The sequence below is a fragment of the Mesocricetus auratus genome, unplaced genomic scaffold (assembly GCF_017639785.1).
Source record: "Mesocricetus auratus isolate SY011 unplaced genomic scaffold, BCM_Maur_2.0 Super-Scaffold_6730, whole genome shotgun sequence".
NCBI lineage: Eukaryota > Metazoa > Chordata > Mammalia > Rodentia > Cricetidae > Mesocricetus > Mesocricetus auratus.
Genome location: NW_024429184.1, coordinates 5,084,645 through 5,105,236, shown reverse-complemented (window position 1 = coordinate 5,105,236; position 20,592 = coordinate 5,084,645). Strand labels below are relative to the sequence as shown.

The window sequence follows — 20,592 nt, the reverse complement described above, 5'->3', positions numbered from 1 at the left end:
AGGAGTTGGGCAGGCGGTGTAGACGTTAGCATTGTGTTACCATCAGACCCAGGAATCCTACTCCGGCTGTCTTCAATGTCGGTTTTTCATTATTGTAAAGAAACGTCATGACCATGCTTACAAAGAAAGCAGTTAATTGGAGCTTTCTTACAATCAGAAGTTTAGTCCATTATTGTCGTGGCGGGAAACATGGCAGCCCACAAGCAGATATGGTGCTGGAGATGTAGCTGAGAGTTTTACATCTCGATCCCCAGGCAGCAGGAAGAGAGACATTGGACCTGGCTTGGGTCCTTGAAACCTTGAAGCCCACCCACAGGGATATACTTCCTCTAACAAGGTCACCTACTCCAATAAGGGGACACCGCCTAGTCCTTGTCAAGTAGCATCGTTACTAGTGACCAAACATTCAAGTCTATTAACCTACAGGGGCCCTTCCTATTCAAATCACCACACTGACTTAAAGTAGATGGATAAATGGTTGTGAGCCTACCCTTTAATGACTGAGCTATCCCTCCAGCCCTAGATGGATAAATGGAATACAGACTGTCTACCCAGTGGAAAATGATTCATGAGTAAGGAATGAATAACTGACATTTAATAACATGGATGGATCTCAGATCTTATTAATGGACAAAAGCCAGACTTCTGTTTTATGTGAGTTTTCAGAAAATTCGTAATTGTAGCAACAGGAAGTAGCTCAGAAGTTGCCTGGGGCTGAATCTTGGAAGGGAGGTTTATTATAAAGAATATGAGGAATCATCTCAGAGGTGAAGAGATTCCTAAACTGACTTGGATGAGGGTTGTACAAATGAATAAATCTACTTAAAAAATAAATTTTGTTCATTTAAAATAGATTAGATGGTCAGTGAATTATACTCTAACCCCCAAACTCAAATATACAGTAAGTCTTCAGTGTTGCAAAGTTTCTGTGCTATTTCCTACCAAATTGATTGTTGAACCAATAGGGCGTGATTAATGCGCAAGCTCTCAAGAATAAAATGCAAGTTGGGGGTTGCTGCCACATTTTCAAAAGGACACTGTTAAAGTGTATTGCTTTTTATATATTGTGTCACAAATCACTTTACGGGGTATTGTATGGAGGAGAAAATCTAAAAGAAACTGTAAGGCATTGTAGGATGTGTTTTCCCCTCAAAGGATTTTATTGAACAGAGCTGGGCTTCCCAACCTTGGACATCTGAGTTCTCACTGCCAAGGCTGTAAACCTGAGGAAGGACCCTTGAAGACACCAGTATCGTGTGTCGGGCGGATAGAAAGCATCTGATAGCAGAAAGGGTCCTTGAAGTCAAATACATCATTACATTTAAGAACCAAAATGTCAAGTGCACTCGATGTAGGTTGCCATGTTTATCCTCAGAAGCCAGAGTGCAGAGGAGAAGGGGCGACCATCAGGACCCTCATTTTTAGAGGTGACAAACAGAACCCTGTCCTTCTAGACCTTTCTCTGTCAGCCAGCAAGGAATCACGTGTCATCTCCTGGGATCGAAAGTAAATAGTGCAGCTGTTTCATGTTTATGAGCCGTCCACTCCCTGTCTTTTTCTCTCCTCTGAAAGGCTGGCTTTTATCCTCCCCTCCCCCTGTGCATACACAACAAAACATTAGGCAGTGACGCTTCCCCGCAGTTCCCATGAGCCTTTACGTCTTGCTAAAGGAAAACAAAGCTTACATTTCTCACATTTAAAATAAAAAAGCACACTTTTTAATAAAAAAGATTAAGTCTATGCATACTTTGTTAATGCTCTTTATGATCCTGAAGTCTGTTTTCTACTTAAAGAAACATAAAATATATTACTTCTAACTTGGTTTTCTCATAAAATTGTTGTGTTCGGTATATTACATTTAAAATAGTCTATTCAGGCATTATACATTTACTAATTGAATTTACTTTGAAGTGGTTTTAATTTTTTTTCATCCTAATGGAGCCTCAAGCAACTGAATGCTAAGAAATGTGTATCTTTGAATGTGTGCGCGCGCGCGTGTGTGTGTGTGCGTGTGTGCTTGCATGCATGTGTGTTTCCAGGAAACGGCAGAACCTTCAACCCAGAAACAAGCAGCAAGCTCTGGGCTCAGAATTCATGAAATTCACAGTAGTCCATGTTTCAGAAAATGAGTTTAGGTTTAAACTATAGCTTTGGAGGCAACCTGTTTTTGTTGTTTGCTCTGAGATAGAATCCAACCTCTGTTCAGAGAATAGTGTTCACATTCTGTCTGGCCTGGGTAGACCTGCCTCTCTCAGAGGGAGGTAGAAGGACACATCGAGGAGGAAGAGGAGGGGCCAAGGGGTTGAGTGGCCTTTTGTTGCGCTGTGGATCTCTCAGATTTACTCCCTAATATTTACCCCCAAGTTTTATTTTTTTATAAAACAATAAAAGGAATCTCAACACTATAAATCTTCCATTATTCCAAACCATCAGACATACCATTAGCCACACTTTTATTGTATATAGTTTCTGAACTAACTACCAATGAGCTGTCGTCGCTTCTGAAGACTTCCACAGGCTCTAGACCTCTTTGGAGCCTGGCTTCATCTCAACACTGTTGGCTTTGTTTGTTGATGTGTCAGCTGGACATCTGTCTCTTTCATGGGTTTGGAAAGACAGAGAAAACAGAATCAGACAAGTAAGAAATGTGACTGCTTTCCAGAGGTGTGTGCCTCCAAGAGCCTTGGACAATATTTATCAAGTCAACATTAGACAAAGACACTATTTACCCATAACCTTTGAAAGTATCGACTGTCTTCCCCAGTCAAAACCAACTTGCTTCTCTTCAGACACATTCCTGTGTTTCCTTCTACAAGCTAACAGTGCACCTCTGCTGCTAGAGATACTCAACTCAAAATGAATCTGTGAAATCAGTTTTCAAAGATGAAATTTGAAGAAGCCTGTTTGTTCAACTTATCAAAACTTGGTGGCCTTGCCAGCGTCTTTTGTCTTTGTGTGTTCTGGGTCCAGAAGATTGGCAACAGCTCAACTGGCCAGATTAGAACCTATTGTTGCTGCCCTTCTCCTGGCTTTCCTCAGAACTGGTGCTTGGAATTATCACATACCAAGGCTTCCACACAAGTAGGCTTCATCTGGAATTTGGTCAAGTTAAGACTGTCAAAAACTGAATTGCGTTTCAAGAATGAACCTGGCCCTTGTCTTCTGTGCCCCAGACCCTTCTAGCTATTCCATGATGCTCTGTTCGTACTGTTCTTAACAAGACTTTTATATTGAAGAAAACATCTCAAGGCATGCCACTTGCCCATCAGAGTTTGCAACTCAACATTGTTTTCAATACCATCCCCCACTTTTTTTCCTTTTTTGTTTTGATCAGTCAGTCTCACCATAGTGGGCCATTCTTTTCTGTGTCCTGTGAGTGCTTTTGCATGTTCCCAGCTGGTTTGTTATAGTAGCGAAAGCCTGAGCTTTGGCTCCTGAAGAGAAGAGAGTCCATATCATGGCTGTAGCATGTGCTTTCTGTTGCGTTCTCATCTTCTGATGTGGAAGTCGGCTTTCTGTACACAGCAGTCTAAGGACAAAGGGATGCACGCAAAAATCACTGCATACATTTACAGTATGTAACAGATATTCACTAAATATTCTTAAAACCTCTTAGAAAGTGTCCAGCTTTATTCTGACACGAGCAAGCAAATTTATGGGCTGCAAATATTGTGAATTGTGCTCTCATGGGTCTCCATGTCACCGACAAATTTAAATAAAACACTCATTGCATGTGAACTACATGCCTGACCTACCAATCTGCTCTGGCAATACTCGCAACAAAGCAAGAAGTGTTTGCTACCCTAGACCATCTCTATGCACACAGGACACACACGCTTAAAGCGAGAGTCACGGGTGAACGTGCTTAGTGCTTGATAGAAGCATCCGTAGAGCAAGAGTACAGCACAGCTTACAGCCTTTCTCCGGAGAGCATCCCAACTTAATTGAGATGTAGTTGATAAATAAGGTGATGTATTATCGAGGTTCATGGAGTAGTGCTATGGACCCCCCAAAGGAAAGAGCACCTTTGTTCCCTGTTGATAAGGATGTCAATTGGTCCCACTACTGTGGAAAATGGTCAGGAGGTTCCTCAAGAAGGTAAAAATTAAACCAGACCTGGTCACTCAGGCCTGTCAAGTCAGCCCTCCCAGATGTTGAAGCAGGATGCCTGTAAGTTCACGGCCTGCCTCAGCTCCAGAGTAAGTTCCAGGTCAGGCCGGGCCGGTTAGTGTGTTAGCGAGACACTCCCCTTGTATATTAGAGGAAGAAAACAGTACAAGAACTGGAGATATACCTTAGTGGGCAACTTGCCAGGCACGGTGAATGAGGTGCCTTGGGCCATTGTGTGACCCAGCTGTTCCTCTTCTGAATATGTAAAGTGAAGAAGACCTAGTGTCCCCTCCACCCTGTGCTCCTGTTGTCGTTATAGTGTTTCCATGGAAGCCACATGTGCGCCTACTGGTGTGTGAAAAAAATGAAAAAAATTGTGGTATGTACGCACAACGGAATATCATTCAACCAGGAAGAGGAAAGGAATCCCGCCATTCAGGACAACCTGGATGGACATCAAATGTCCTCCCTTTAAGCTCTCACTATAACTCTTGAGAATGCCACACGCTTTTTAAATTTTCATCGTATTTAGCTTTGTGTAAACAGGTATCTGGGCTGAGTGTGTGTCCATGCACCAAACGCGTGCCTGATGCCCACAGAAATCAGGAGAGGGTGTTGCGTCCCCTGAGATTGGAGTTACAGACGCTTGTGAGCTACAATGTGGGGACTGAACCTGGGCCCTCTGGAAGAGCAGCCAGTGCTCCTAACCACCGAGCCATCTCTCCACTGGCATTTTAAAGCCGCATCCCTGGCCATCAACCTGTGGACAGCCCTACAGATAATATTTTGCTCTTCACTTTGATTCCCTTCCTATATCCCCATCTGATTTCTGAAGACAGCCACATATCTGCTAGCAGCTGTGCCTAAGTCAGGGATTGGCAAAGGGTGGCCAGTGGCCTAACTGTAGCACGCTGCCACTTGAGTTTGCGTGGCCCATCATCCAAGAAAGTGTTTGAAATTTTTCAGCAGATGAAAAACTCAAAAGCATTATTGAGGCAGTACAGATTTCCTGTTTTGCTTTCCGTAAACACGTGTTTATTTGCATGCATCGTCACGTAGTGTGCCTAGTGGCTTTTGAGCAGTGTAGGCCTGGCGGCAGAGGCTCTGTGGTTAGGAAAGCTTACAGCAGTCACTATGTGGCCCTTTGCAGGACAAGTTTCTCGGCCTGTGTGTAAGTCATTGTCCACACCACAGTGTCTGCTAGTGACCACCAGGAATTACTGACATAAGCAGCCAGCCGTGGTTCCATGTTCTCTGTTGTCACCTTTTCTAGGGGGAAAGAAAAGTTCCGTCTGGCTGTGCTGATGGTGATAATAAGTTGTAGGTAACACAACCATTCTGGTTGGGTGTCGTGTGCAGCTGATAGGCGGCTGTTCTCTGGCCCCGAGCAGAGGCAGGAAACGTAAGGTGGCCTTGCTTTGTCACCGTCTCCCTACTTGACGTCTGTGATGTCACCTGAAGAGGAGGGCGACAAGTTCCACTCTGTCACCAGCAAAGCATGTCCGTATCCATCTTTTCCGTAAGGCTGGGTTCCCATCTGGGCGCAGTATGGGAATGCATGTTTAACTTGGTAATTTTAGCAAGGTTGCATATTAAATCAATCTGGTTTGGGGAGGGGCCAGGAGATGCATGCTAAGAACAGATGTAAGTCTCTTTTGCCTCCCCTCCCCCATCTCCTGAATGGTTCATAACCAGCAAATAAGAAAGGCTGTGGCTGGGCGTGGGTGGCGCACACCTTTATTTGCAGCTCTCAGGAGGCAGAGGCAGGCGGATCACTGTGAGTTCGAGGCCAGCCTGGTCTACAAAGAGAGTTCCAGGACAGCCAGGGCTGTTATAGAGAAAACCTGTCGCAAAACAAACAGTCAAATAGTAAAAAAGAAGGCAAGGTAAAGAAAGGCCGCGAAAGCTTCCATTAGCTGGGGAAGGGGTGTCACGGGGTCATCATTTCCGAGCTTGGGAGTCAGCGTTTGCCGGTCACCTTGTGGGCTTCAATTCTCACATTTCCCAAGCACAGCTGCCTTCTCCAGGCACTGAGTCAAGTCATGAGGTTGGTGACTTTCAGCTGGGACTTTGGTCTAGGGACACTCACCCGTGGCTTTCACGGCACACGTGGGTCAGTGTACAGTTTTATAATCTGAACCACACGTGTTTAGGGAACACACGCGGTTCCTTTTACCTGAGAGATGCTGGGGAGGACCAGAGTTCTAAGCGTGAGACTCCTGGGCCTGCCCTGTCTCCCTTCAGCTGCCAGCTTTGGTGGTAATATCGTGGAGACAGGAAGCTTCTGGTCCTCGGGGGTGGGGCTCTGAATACCCACAACTCATCCTCCACGTCACCCAGACATTAGTGAGTTACCCCACCAGCCACCAGGTCCAGGAAGGACATTTGTGCCTCTCAGAAGCTAACTGAGAAAACACACTGGAACCCTCATCAACTCTGCCCCTTTGAAGCTGACCCTTTAACTTCACATCTGGAATTTTCGGTCATGAAATGAAAACGTAGCAAGAAGGAAAGGCTCGCGTACAATAATGTTCATTGCTGCAATAGAGCAGGAGCCGGAAATAACGTAACTCCAGGTACACTCGTGGGAATGGGAGATCATATCCTCTTGATGAAATACGATAGGTGACTAAAGATGGCATTCACTCGTAGAACACTATGCCACAAAGGGTGGAAGACATGGGAGACTCTCGTTAAAGTGAAGCCAGCAACACAAGCAGTGCCCACTCTGATGTAGACACCGCTGGCACAGAAAACACATACTCAGGGTTTGCGGCCCGGTGGGGGAGAGGAAGGCAGGAGGTTATTTAGGGAGCAGGGTGTCTGCCTTGGAGTTGACCCAACATGGGCGCTGTGGCAGGGCAAACCAGCATAGTTACCGCAGGAGCAGCGACAAGATAGCGTCCCTGGCAAAGAGATGGGCTTGAGGACTGAGTCATTGCATGTGAGGTGTAAAGCAGGGTCAGGGTACAGGGTTAGGAGCAGGGGTGCGCTGGAAAACTCACTGCGTTAGGGCGGTGGGAACAAAGCTTGGGGAAGGTGTGTGAATGACAGCAAAAAAAAATTGTACTTGGACTTCAAGGTGAAGATTGATATTTTCTGTGTGTGTGTGCGCGTGCGTGTGTGTATGTGCGCGCATGTCCGTGACATATGTGTGTATGTAGATGGGGCTTATATGCACACGTGTGTGGAGCTCAGAAGTGGTCACTGAGTGTTTTCCTCGGTCACCGCTGCAGGAACTCTCACCAGTTATGGAGCTCACCCATTCAGTTCCCTTGGCTGCCAGTCGGTCCCAGCAAACCTTCCTGTCCCCAGGTCCTCGGAGCTAGGACTGAAGAGTGCACGCCACGCCCAACTTTTTATGTGGTTCCTGGGGTGCTTCTCACTCTTGTACAGGAAGCTTTTGACTGACCTAGTCATCTCCCCAGCTTTCCTAACATTTCCTTAAAGACGACCGTGACCACACCAGGGAGCAGACGCAGGGAGAGGGGAGGGTGGCCTCTGCGGAGCCAGTTTTGGAATGGGGCTTGCCTCGAAACAGACAGGAGAGACAGTGGGCGGAGCAGGGCAGGAGAAAAGCATCTTCCCTCTGCATTCAGATTAGCATTTAAATGGCTAGTTGGGGGGTTTTCAATGTTAGAATAACCCAGCGCTATAAAGATTTTTTTAATTTTAGAACTCTTCTCATTACATAGCAAAAAAAAATAGTTTCAAGTCTTAATTGCCTTGCAAAGATTATAGACGTCTTCAGGACAGATAAATCCCGGGTTGTCCCGGGATGAACGCCTACCATGGAAATACCACACATACTGTTTTAAAATTGTGCGGAATTCAAAAGAAAAAAACGTGAACGGTTTTCTAGGGAGGGAAAATGCACAGGCGTAGTTCAGAAGTCCATGAAAAAGGGAGAAGGACAAAGGAGCATTTGGTTTGATGACAGATCTCCTTCTGCTGCCATGAGCTTTGTGAGATCTAGGGGCTTCAAGGAGGATCCCCAAGCCTGGCAAGGAGAGCAAAATCAACTGATTTCATGGATCCTATTTTCATAGGTAGACCAGTGCTTTATCATGGAAGTGCTTTCTGCCCCCCTGAGATGTACCAATCTTCTACACAAAGTTGCCAGGGCAATATTAAGTTTTACCACGGCAACGAGTTGGCCCTGTTACCCTGCGTTGAGTTCTGTCCCATTTGTCACAGCAAATGATGACGATCCCATCTGCCAGGCATATGGGATTGGTGGTGCTCAGCAAATCTTTGTCCCAGCCTGGTTCCAGAGAAGATTTCGAATTGTCTTGTAAGCCCTCTTTCCTCTCTTGGCCCTCCCCGCACTGGCTACTGTGGCAGCTGTGGAATCGGCCTACCTAATTACTGACGTCTGCCTTCGGTCGGCAGCTATGCTGTGAGCCTCTGGGGTTGGGAACAGAGTCACGTTTGTCTTGGCACTCCGGTCCCCTGGCCTTCAGCAGGAGATCGGAGCACCCACCTCATACAGCGCCATCATCTCTGGCTTGCGCCAGAGGCCTCACCTGTCACCCCTAACAGATCTGTGTGTGCAGCCGCCAAAGTTCAGATGAGATGGACAGAGAAGGGAGATTTTGTGCTACTCTTGTTGACCTGGCAACCGGAGCCCATTAGACTTTATAGTTTGGAGTGTTGCTTCCTTTGAGTGATGCTTTGACATTAGTCCAACTACATTTTAAATGAATAGAAACCACCCACTGTGTGTGCTCATGCTCTCTCCTCTGCTTTGAGGTGGGTCTGTTCCTGAACCTGGGGCTTTTTTTTCCATCCAGGCTTCTCAGTGGGTGCTGGGGATCAGAACTTAGGTCCTCACCCTTGAGCAGGGATTCCTCTTCCCACTGGAGCGTCTCACCAGCCCCATGGTTAACACACTGAGTGAGCTCTTAAGGTTAGTTAGCTGTGGCTTTCTGCAGGTAATAGTCATCTCATAAATAGGCTGTGGCGAGTTTCCAACATGTAGCTAAAGCGGTAGCAATCTATGGTCTTCCATTTAAACGTAGAGTTAAGAGTCAAAAGCCATGGGGATCTGGCTGGAGCAGCCCAGACGTTTGATTGGCAGGATTATGGAAGAAAGTCCTGATTCTCAGTTGCTGGTGTTCAGGACACCTGTGAGAGCCTCGCTGAATACAGAACTATTGGAAGCTTGGATAGTCAAAGACAGTTGTATTTTCAAACTCCTTGTTGACTCCTCTGTAGGTTTTGGGATGCTTTGGGCATTGTTCTTTGTATCCATGCCTCACCAGTTTGATAAGAAGGTCCAGCATTGTCCCCTGTGGAAGGGAGGTCAGGGACAGACCTGCCACTGAGAGCCAGAGTCAAGAAAAAGACCTCTCAGGCTCTTAGCTTGTTTAGCCTTGGATGCAAAAGCCACAGACATGGGGGGAATTATGCTGGATCAAGCTCCTCCAGAGAGAGCCCGTGCAGGCTGCTCCGTTATCCCATCATCTGCTTGGACCCTTTTCAGGTCAGCCGTAACTTCGAGCTGGTTGGACGGGTTAACTTGGATCAGCTGGAACAGATGAAGGAAAAGATGGAGAGTTCCAGCAGCGACGACGAGGACAAGGACGACGAAATGAGCAGCAAGGCTGAAGACAGAGGTTAGTCTCACCCTGCCCTCTGAGTCCCAGATGGCACCCAGAGACGTCCACGGCGAGACAGAAGGGAGGCAGGAGGCTGCTGTGAGAACAGAAGGAACGCTCCTTCTTGGTTGAGTAGCAGAACAGACTGCCTTCGGCACCGTCAGGGGCCCTGTCTTACAAACTATTACCAGCTATAGAAACTCCAAGGAAAACAGATATTTTCTTCCTAGCTATAGATATGCGTTTGCTAGTGGGGGGGTTTACTAGAAAGGAAACCTAGATCTGAGGAACCTTCCAAACGAAGATAGGCAGAGCGCAAGCTGAATGACACGGTAGGGCTGTCAAGGAACAGGAGTAAGCCTGGAATTGCACACTCCTTTAAAATGATTGCTAGTAGAGTCATAGTGAGAGGCTGCAATGAGCTTGAACTCTATACATGTCCCCCAGTGGCACCTTTCTCTTAATCCCTTGGGGCTCTGTTTCCACTCTGCCAAGAGGGAGAGACGGCATCCCTCATCCTTCCCTGTAGACGCAGAAAACACCAGCGAAGGTTTTGTGAAAGTTTTGAACTATTTTTCCACCCCCTGCCATTCTGGCATTATTCTAAGATAAAAAGACTCCAACATGTGTTTAGTTGCAGATGACACGTTTCTGAGATCTTAGAGTGTCATTCCTGTCTACTGGGGACGGAGGGCTGGAGAGAGGAGGGCTGGAGAGAGGAGGGCTGGAGAGAGGAGGGCTGGAGAGAGGAGGGCTGGAGAGAGGAGGGCTTAGCAGCTAAGAGTGCTCTCGAAAGAGCCTAAATTCAGCTCCCAGCACCCATTTCTGGCATCTCACAACCAGCTGTAACCCTGGCTCCGTCGGATCAGACTTGTGGCCTCTGTGGGTCCCTACATTCGCGTGCACACCACCCACACACATATCCGAAAGGAGAGGATGTAGGCTGCGATGTGTTCCTTCAGCTACTGCGGACTGAGCAAAAACGTTCACGTGTGGTTGCTGTAAATATGAGGAAAGAGCATTGTAGCTACCACGATTGCAGTGCTGGGAAGTCATCTTAGTGTCCACTACTGAGTGCTGTTTCTTTAGTCCCATGTCGCCTGAAGGGTTCTACAGTTACTCCACCAGATCTTGGCCCCCAGTCTTACTTTGTTTTTGTCTTTGTGAGATCACCAGCTGTCAAATAATAGTGACGGTGACGATGATAATACTAGTGTCTGTTTCCTGAGGTGGCCAATATACAGATTTGTTTTTAACTTAGAAAGTTCAGATTTTGAACTTTGGTATTTTCTTTGGTTTTAACTGACAAGTTAAAAAAAAGTATGTGTTTGTGGTGTCTTAGAATAGGTGTACATTTTGAATGGCTACATGGAGCTAGTTAACATAGTTTTCCCTCACATACTTGTCTTGAAGAGTAAGAGCTCAATCGACTAAGCAATTTCAAATTACAGTCACATCATTAATTATAGTCAACACACTATACAGTTGATGTCCTGAAATCATTCTTCTGTCTACCTGAAATGTGTCCCCAGCTCGCTACCCCTGAGCTTCGGCAATGTCCATTCCCCTCTCTGCATCGGTGAACGTGACTGAGGCGAAATCATTTTAGCATTTGCCATTGTACCTGGTTCATTTCCTGTACCATACTGTCCTCATCCATGTCGTCCCAAACGACGGGGCTTCCTATCTTAAAGTGAAACAGTGTAAACAGTGTACCGATGGGTTTGTGTGTCACCTTTTCTGCAGCCCTTCTTATACAAATGGCCACTGACGTGGATTCTGTGTCCGTGTGAACAGTGCAGGGGTTGCACACATCTCTTTGGTACACTCGCTTCATTTTCTTCTTGTGTCAAACTTCTTGTAGTGAGTTTGCTGAGGAACGTAACAGTATTCCGTAATGGCCACCTTAATTCATACTGCTATTTTGCTGCTGGTCTACAGTGTTGTTCTTTTCTTAGCTTCACCAATGCTTGTTATCTTTCCCTCTTTGGGTACTTGATGATCTAACTGCTGTGGCGCAGTACCTAAGGTTCAAATTTGCATCTCCCTCCCGTTGGTGATTCGGACTGCCTTTGTAAAGCTGATGTCTACACCTTCTGAGAAATGCTTGTACGGAGCCTTTGTTGATTTCTTCATTGGGGGAAGTGTTCACTGCTCAAGTATCAGCAGAGTTGTTTGAGTTCTGAATACACCCGGGATGTTGACCCTGTGACAACTGTGTGGTCTGCAGATGTCACCTTTCCTTCTGTGGATTGTCTTTTCGTTGTGATGTCTCCTTAGAGGTTCAGAAACTTTCCAGCTTGATTTTTTTTTTGCTTGTGCTTTGAGGGTCATGTAAAAAAGAAATATTGCAAAAATCATCGTCAGACCCATCTACAGGCCAGTGTCATCCAGCTTTCCCTGTGTTTCCTTCCAGCAGTGTTTACGGCTTTAGGACTTGCATTTCAGTCTCTTACTTATTTTGAGGTTTTCCTTCTTTCTTTCCCTCCTTCTTTCTTTCTTTCTTTCTTTCTTTTTAACTTGCTGGGAGATCAGTATCTAGTTTTTCACTTCTGCCTGGGATGCCCAATTGTCCCAGTAATTATTTACGGGACTATCTTTTCCTCAGTTGTGTGATTTACTTCTGGACTCTGTTCTGTTCCATTGATCCATTCATCTAATTTTAGGCTATTGTCATGCTGTTTTGATTACCTTAGTTTTGAAATATATTTTAAAGTCACAGAATATAGTGTCTTCCTTCTCTTCCTCCTCCTCCTCCTCCTCCTCCTTCTTCTTCTTCAAGACAGGGTTTTTTTTTTATAACTCTGGTTGTCTTGGAATTTGCTCTGTATGTAAACTAGGCTGGCCTTGAACTCACAGAGAGCAGCCTGTCTCTGCCTCCCAAGTGCTGGGATTAAAGGTGTGTACTACCACCACCTGGCTTCTTATCCTATTCACTCTAGATTATTTTGGTTCTTTAGGGTCTTTCCTAGTTACCCTGATATTATAAAGGTAAGTGAGGGTTAGAGATTTAACTCACTGATAGAGTATGTGCCTATCACGTGAGAGGTCTTGGATTACCACCCCACCACTGCCAGAGACACTAATTAAATGACATGACAGCCAAGGCATGGTCCTCTAAATAATAGTCTGACAAACTTAGGACCTATCGGTGTAGCTAAATTATAAGCCCAGTGGGAGTTGAGTCTCGGTCTTGTGGCTCTAGAGCAGGTCTCTTACACTGCACATTTCCAGCCCCTCTGAGTGATAGACAAAATGTTCTTTATTAAAAGAACCTAACCATGAAATCTGGGGGTGCATTGGTCCTGGGGCTAGATTAGACTCTAAGGGCCCTTGGCAGAATATCTAGCCGGCCTGAGCAGGTGTCTTCCGAAGGCCATTTTCTTCTGTGGTGGGCTTCTCACCCACACCCTTCCAATGTGACAACCAAGAGACCTAGTTTGGCCTTTGAATCTCCAGTCAACCAAGACGGCAGAGACTGACTGCAGAGCTGTGCTAGCTAGTCAAGCTGTTTGCCCATGGCCAGCCTGAAAGATATACAAACCAAAGTGCCTGTGGGTCATGCCATTTCTCCTAAGGGAAACGCATGTGATCTCAGAAGTGTGGCTTTTTCCTCTTCTTCTTTTTAAAAAAAAACTTTTCACAGTATGTTCTTCACAACAAATTCTCATCATCTCTGCACTGTTTTGAATGTCCTCAGGGGGGGTGGGGGGATGGGTGCTTCTAACTGAGGACACAAAGGCTCCTTTTTCTTCCTGGTACTCTGTGGCCTTGCTGTCCCTCCTCAGGAGATAAAGGATTCCTTATTGGGCATTATGACTTTTTCATGTCTAAGGCTGAGCACACGCTATTTTTGAGACCATCAGCATTCCAGAGTCTTCTGTTTCCCCAACAATGTCCCCGAAATAGATAAAACACCAGGCCATGAGGAAGTACGACCGGTGAGGTGTGTCGGGTAGCAAGCCCGTCTCCATGCCCGTCCAGCTTGGCCTCCCTTTACTTGCTGGGCTCTCAGCATAAGACCAGATGTATCTAGAGAGAACTGTGGGGCATCTGTTTCTCACTGGAAAGTGTTGTGTCTTCACTCATAAGACCTAACCCATATGAAGCAAAAGTCCTCCTGTAGACAGGTTGGTATGGGGACGGACCTGAGTGCCTTGGGAACTGCAAGCCAAAAAAGAAAAACGGTCCCTTCCCTGTGACCTATCCTTGCAAGAATGGCTTCCTCTGTCCCATCTCCTTTGAAACAATCTAGAATCAATCTCCACCATCTCAGTAGATTCTTGCCAAAGAGACAGGGCCAACAATAGCCTTGGGTGTTTTTGCCAGACATCCTGGCTTCTGGCAGGGGGCAGGAGGAGGTATTAGCTCAGCTCTCAAGCTGGGGGAGAGTGACTTGAGATGTGACAGGTAGAATGGCCTCTTCTTTGAGGCTGAGCTTAGCCTGTGCCCTTGGAGACAATAGGTGACTGGCTTCAGTCCCCTGAGGGCAAAGGAGGGAGCACTAAACAGCATTGTCCTTGTGGGTAATTTGGACTGTCTCATGGACGCCTTCGGCTGGGGGGTCTACAGCCTCCTGCAGCTCCTTTCCAAACAAGGCAACTGGGGAGCATACTCACACAGACACACAGCAGGATGGGCCTGGGAAGCTCAGGGGGAGCTGCAGAGAGAAGCCAGGCATGAAGAGATTGAAAGGAACCCTAGCAGACCGCTGCCCACCCCACCCCCTCTCATTATGCAACTGGGAGGAGTCAGGAAGGCATTCTGTTGATTTCTTGCCCAAGATAATCCCTGCTAAGGAATTAATGCGCAGAGCAGATGGTGCTGTCTCATTCCCAGTGAAAAGAATCAGGGAAGATAGTCTGTGCAATTATTTTTAATGGCTTGTATGGCGATCTTCTTAATTTGTGAGAAAATGTCTCCTCTTTTGTGGAAACTGGCCCTGTTCACACAGCTTTTTGTCAAGAGGACGAAGGCGTCACAGAGCCCCAGCCAGTGTCCTGATGATTTCATGAAATATAGGGCATTTCAACCAGGAGATGTCTTCCTGTGACATCTAGTCTGTGGGGCCAGGGTCGTGGATGAAGATGGCCAAATTTCCTTCAACTCTACCCTTTTTGCAGAATGGCTTACCGACGTGAAGACCTTTGACCCTCTGTGGGCTAATGAAAGGCATGTGGGCTTAGGTCTCAGGATAGCACAAAGGCCACAGAAGCCCTCATCTCTGAGCCTACCAGGAGGTGTGGCTTCAAAACAATTAGCTAGACAATCCACATTCATCAAACCCTAACATGTGCCAGTGGGACAGGAGTAAACAAAACATCGAGATCAGTATTTGATGTGTACGCCAGACCCAATCAGAAATGTCTGTGTGTCCCTGTGGTGAATACCACTGGTTGAGAAACAGATAGTGGGCAGGCAACCGGGTTCCATCACTGGCTGGGGACATGCTTTCAATAGTAATATTGCACGTGTTAATTTATTGCATGTGTGAGAAAGTAGCACCCTCGGAGGTCAGAGGACAGCGTGCGGGAGTTGCTGGCTTTCTTCTCCCATGGTGTGGGTTCTAGGGAGTAAACTGAGGTCATCAAGCCTGGTGGCGAGCGACGTTGATCCACTGAGCCGTCGTCTCACGGACACGGAGACACTCTTATATAGCCCCCACCCCGTTCACAGGAGGGGCCCTAACCACCCTAGGCTGCAGGCGTTGTGAAGCTTTAGACTCACTTGGGAGGAGTCAAAAGCCCTGTGGTCTACACTGTACAACCAGGGTTGGGTGTTCCCTGTGGTCTGTTGTCTTTCTAGTGAAACGACAAACCTGACTAGCTGCCAAGCTGTGGAGCCCTCACCCAGAGCATGCAGAAGGGATGGGTTAATCAGAAAGGAATGCTACGGGATCTTTGAGTAGGCCCAGGAGCCTTTCCTGGCGGGAGGGTTGTTAATGGCGGAAGCTGTTGCATGCCTTGTAGAGCCTTGGTGATTGGAACTCAGGACAGTTCCTGAGAGCTACTCAGAAAGTGTGCTTAGGAGAAACCCTGAGGCGGGGAGCCTGGGGAAGGCTTGCAAGGCGGCTTTCCCGTGAGTGCTGCCTCCCAGGCACACAGGTAACACCGGCCCTTCCTTTCTGCTTTTGCAGAACTGATATTTTCCGACCGAGGGACTGGGGTGAACGCCGAGAAGAGGTTTCCATGTGAATTCTGTGGACGGGCATTCTCTCAGGGCTCTGAGTGGGAGAGACACGTGTTGAGACACGGCATGTAAGTAAGGCCTTAAGGGGACGTTTGTCCCAAGTGACTGAGTGGGAGGGAGCTGAGAATTCCTCCAACACCCTGCAGGCCAGCCTGCCCGTGCCACCTTGCAGTGATGACGGAGGGCCCAGAGTCCTCCTGGGTTACTCTTTAAAATGGCCACCCTTGACAGAAGCCAAGGAGAAGGAAATCCCCTGGACTCAAGGGTATCGAGTCCCTTGTGGTTTGATTTACGTCACCTTCTCTGATACAGTGGGAGTCCGGGGCTGAGTGTCTGCTTCTGTGTCTGCTCGTTTGCATGGGTGGCCTGGATCATGCCCGTGGCTCACCTCAGAGACACAACTCCATTCCACCTGCCTCCCAAGCAAACAAGAGCCTTCCCGTCACCTTCTGACCACTCACTTCTTTGAACATAAAATCGTTCCCTCCCCAAGGAACCCTTAGTCCGCCAACCAGAGAGAACTATGTTGTGGGGTGTGTGTGTGTGTGTGTGTGTGTGTGTGTGTGTGTGTGAGTTGCCCACAGAGTGTCCAGACCTCTGAAAATATGATTAAATTTCTCAATATGTAGGTGCCGCCTGCAGGTTTTTAGGTTTTTGTTTGTCTGGATGACTCATTTTCAGTACTCATTTTGTCTTAATCAGTACCAAAATATTATATTAATTTGGAAACAAAACATGGTATAATGAAAGCACAGTGCAGCATTGGATATTTTTAGGGATCCAAATTGTTAGGAAAAAAAAGAGGTCTACATGGCATAGAAAACCACTGGAAATTTAGTCATACACACATAGAATTCCAATGTTATTTTAGGGTCAGGGAAGTAAGGGTGGATGAGTTGTTAGATTAGTTATAAAAGGCTTGTGAGGGGCCATGGAGGTGACTCAGCTAATAAAATGCTTGAGGATTTCAGTCCCATGCCCAGAATCTGGGTTAATAAAAGTAGGGCATGGCTGGGCATGGTGGCTCACGTCTTTAGTGCCATCACTCAGGCAAACAGATCTCTGCATTTGAGGCCAGCCTGGTCTACAAAGTAGGTTCCAGGACAGCCAGGACTGTTACACAGAGAAACCCTGTCTCCAAAAACAAACAAACAAGCAAACAGCTGGGCATGGTGGTGTGTGTGTGTGTTTGTCATGCCAGCTCTGTGGAGGCAGAGGCAGAAGGGTCCCTGGTGCCCGGGGAGTGACCCCCGAGCTTGCGCCTGTATGCATCCAGCCCCTGACCCCCGCTCTCTCTGCTTCCGTGCTGGAATTAGAGGTGTGCCACCACGTCTGGCTTACTGACGCTTTGCTGTTTGTTCTGCCTTTCCAGGGCGTTGCACGATACCAACCAAGTGAGCAGTGACGAAGTCCATCCCAAAGAGTTGGTAGAGGACGGGATGCAGCTGCCCTCCATAGAGGCGAAAGAGGATGACGAGCCAATCGGGTTGGACTTTTCCCTAAAGAGTGAGACCGTAGCCATCTGTGTCGTAGCTGCCGACAAATCTCTCCTGGAGACTGCAGAGGCCAAAAACGAGTAAAGGCTTGGTGAAATCCTTATCAAACCTTACTTGAACCGTGATGAAAACATGGGAGGGGTCCGGCGTGGGCTGAGAAGGGAGGGGACCGAGAAGAGAAGACAGAACAAAGCTGCTTTTAGGACCGAGCAATCTACTTTCAGGGCACTGGTACCTGTGTGAGTGAGTATGTAAATTAAAGTTATTTAAATGGTTGGAATATGTGGCTCCGTTCCCGTCACTCCATCCTTCCTTCCGGATCTCCACCCACGGAAGTCTTCATCTGCTGCGGTTTGGGAAGCGCGTTCCACCGGGCACAGCGGGCACTCTCCGGGACCCTCGGACAGTGGGGTGGCAACCCGAGCTCGGGGACCGCGGAAGACTTCTCCTAGGGGAGCAACATTCTGGGCGCACGACTTTCAGTGCGTTTTTCTAGTTTTAATACCTTAAGCTTTTTCAAGACCTAACTGCAGCCGCTTTGGGAGAAAAAAAAAATAACAGGACAGAAAACAAACAAAAAAAAAACTGCTTTGCATAAAACAGTCACCTGTTTCCTAGTACCTCAGACTTAACCAAGGGAAATCTCTGCATTTGTCTGTACTACCTGTCGCCCTTGTGGTTAAATGTAGAGAGAGCTGCTGGACAGGATGGTGAATGGAGGAAAAAAAAAGAGTTTTAAAGAAAGGAACACAAATTGTGCTTAAAATCCCCACGTGGGTTTTATTTCTTAAAATACTGTGATTTTTTTAATTATTTTAGTAAAAAACAAAACAAAAAAAAAAAGAAACAAGACTTTAATTACTAGATAACTGTGTGTGAATTGTCACCCTGTACCCCAGGTAAGCTGTTTATTAGTGTTCAGCTATAATTTAGAGTTCGGTAGGTTCGTGTGAACTAATTTTAAGGTGATTGTGGGGTTTCGTTGGCCACAAGTTTTATTTTCTCTCAATTTGAGTGTTACAAACACAGCACAAACTCCGTTGTCGTCCCCCCCAACCCCCATTAAGTTGTTCTTTGTGCATTTGTTGTTTTAATTTGAGGTCAAGGGAGAGTTAACAGGATTTGTGTGTGTGTGTGTGTGTGTGTGTGTGTGTGTGTGTGTGTGTGTGTGCGTGCACAAAGATTTTCGTAATTTCAAACACGGACATAACAAAGAGATTAACTTCCCTTTCTGTCGTTGTTTTGCTTTGCTTTTAATTTAACTAAAGAACCAAACCCCGGCACAGCTATGCAGGAGCGTGTGGTCCAGACAAAGAGGTCCTCTCTCACCCTTCCGTTTTTTCTCTCTCTCAAACAAACACGTCATCGCCTCACACCAGCAACTTCTGTTCCACTGGGCTGCCTTCCGTGTGTGATTTGAACTCTGTGTTTTGTTTGGGCATCGTGTATTGGGAGGCTTTCTCGCCTCTTTTGGGAGCCGTCCCTGTCGGGAGCGTGGGCATGAGATGGCGTGCCCTACAGGGAGCCTGGGAAATGCTATTTCTCTTTCCCTCCATCGGTTCTGTGTCTACACACACACACACACACACACACACACACACACACACACACTAGCTTTTTTCTGTTTTCCTTCTTTCGGAGAGAGAAGCTTAGACTAAACCGTAAGTCTACATTTATAGTATGTTCTCATTGTGAACAGGGGTTTTGTTCCAAAAAGTAGAGAAGCGTTTTCTTGAAGCTTAGGTTTTAGGTGAGTGAGTGAGTGTGTGTGTGTGTGTGTCTGTGTCTGTGTCTGTGTCTGTGTCTGTGTGTCTGTGTCTGTCTGTCTGTGTGTGTGTGTGATGAGTGTTTGTGGGCCAATGTAAGTCTTTTGGTTATCATGTGTCTTTTTGTTTTGTTTTTGTTGTTGGATTTTTTGTTTGTTGGTTTTTTTTAACTTGGAAGGGTTGATGGGCTGGGGGGAGGGCCAGGAGGGGTGACGGATGACTGAGGTGACAGTGTCCCACATAGCTTCAAATAAAATCCATGGAAAGATGTCCAATTTGTGAAGTAAGTACTTACTTGAAAAGCATGTTCTTGTTTTTGGGTTTTTTTTGTTTTTGTTTTTTTAACTATTAAGAATTTTTATTTGTAGGATGTTAATTTAATTTTTTTTTAGGGTTGGGGGGCCTTCATATGGAAAGCAGAAAAGGGGAAAGTGTGAACTATCTAGAAAGATTCCTTTGTGTCCTTATTTGTTTCTGATTGGCCTCATCTCAAGTGTACTAAACAGTTTCATACCTGGATTGAATATTTGTGACGGTTACCAAAACAGCAGACAAACAAAACAACGAAAGAAAGAAAAAGAAAAATAATTGTGACATGCTTTGATCGCTACCTTATTTTTCAAATATCATGTAAATATTGTAATCCATTGGATTTTGTTTTGCTAACCTGTTAATAAAAATATGGGACCATTATCCTTTTTAACAAAGATAGAATGTCATTTTTTTTCCTTTTTCAAACATATACCTGATATTTTGTGGCCGCACATTTTGGATGCATTCTGTTTCTGTTGACTGTAATGACATATAATTTACAACATTTTTTGTTGTTGTTTAATTTATACAGAGGACACTTTTTTTCAGAGCTTGAGAGAAGAAAATAAATAGCAAAATGATAACCTATTGACTCCAATAATCAGTGTTTCCTGAAACTTCATGAAAGACAGAGGGACCCTGACACACAAAAAAAATAATAATAAAAATAAAAACCACAAGTAGGTTATTCAAGTTGTTTGCAACATACATTTTGTAATGAAATGTGAGAAATTAATAAAGAATTTTTTTCACATGTGTCTATGTGCATCTGTTGCAAGTCATTTATGGGTGTGACTGCAGACAGGAAATCTGGCAGTGAGTGACAAAACCAGTTCTCAGTTTATGTACCGAATCCAAACGGATATGGAAAACAGGGGAGACCAGGGTGAGGTGTGAGCTGGAGTTTTAAAATGTCAGCAACCCTGCGTCAGAATGTGCGACACCAATGAAAATTTTGTGCAGGGAATGCTTGTTTTCTACTAAAACTGAGGGTCACTTGGTTGTAGTGGCTCACACCTGAAATCTCAGCTTTTGGGAAGCTGATGCAGGGGGATGACAGCAGCAATTCCCGAAACCCCTATGCACAACCCGCCCCCAAAAAAATAAAGTGTGGAGCCA

General features: G+C 46.1%; 1 protein-coding gene across 1 annotated transcript in view; it reads left to right on the top strand.

Moving 5' to 3' along the window:
• Znf462 (zinc finger protein 462) overlaps positions 1 to 20,231 on the top strand; it is a 135,150-nt gene extending 114,919 nt beyond the window's left edge. Inside the window, 3 exon segments of the mRNA XM_040738234.1 lie at positions 9,596 to 9,728; positions 15,847 to 15,967; positions 17,272 to 20,231. Coding sequence (XP_040594168.1) covers positions 9,596 to 9,728; positions 15,847 to 15,967; positions 17,272 to 17,479 — 462 coding nt within the window. The 3' untranslated portion in view covers positions 17,480 to 20,231.
• Positions 20,232 to 20,592: the final 361 nt, after the last annotated feature.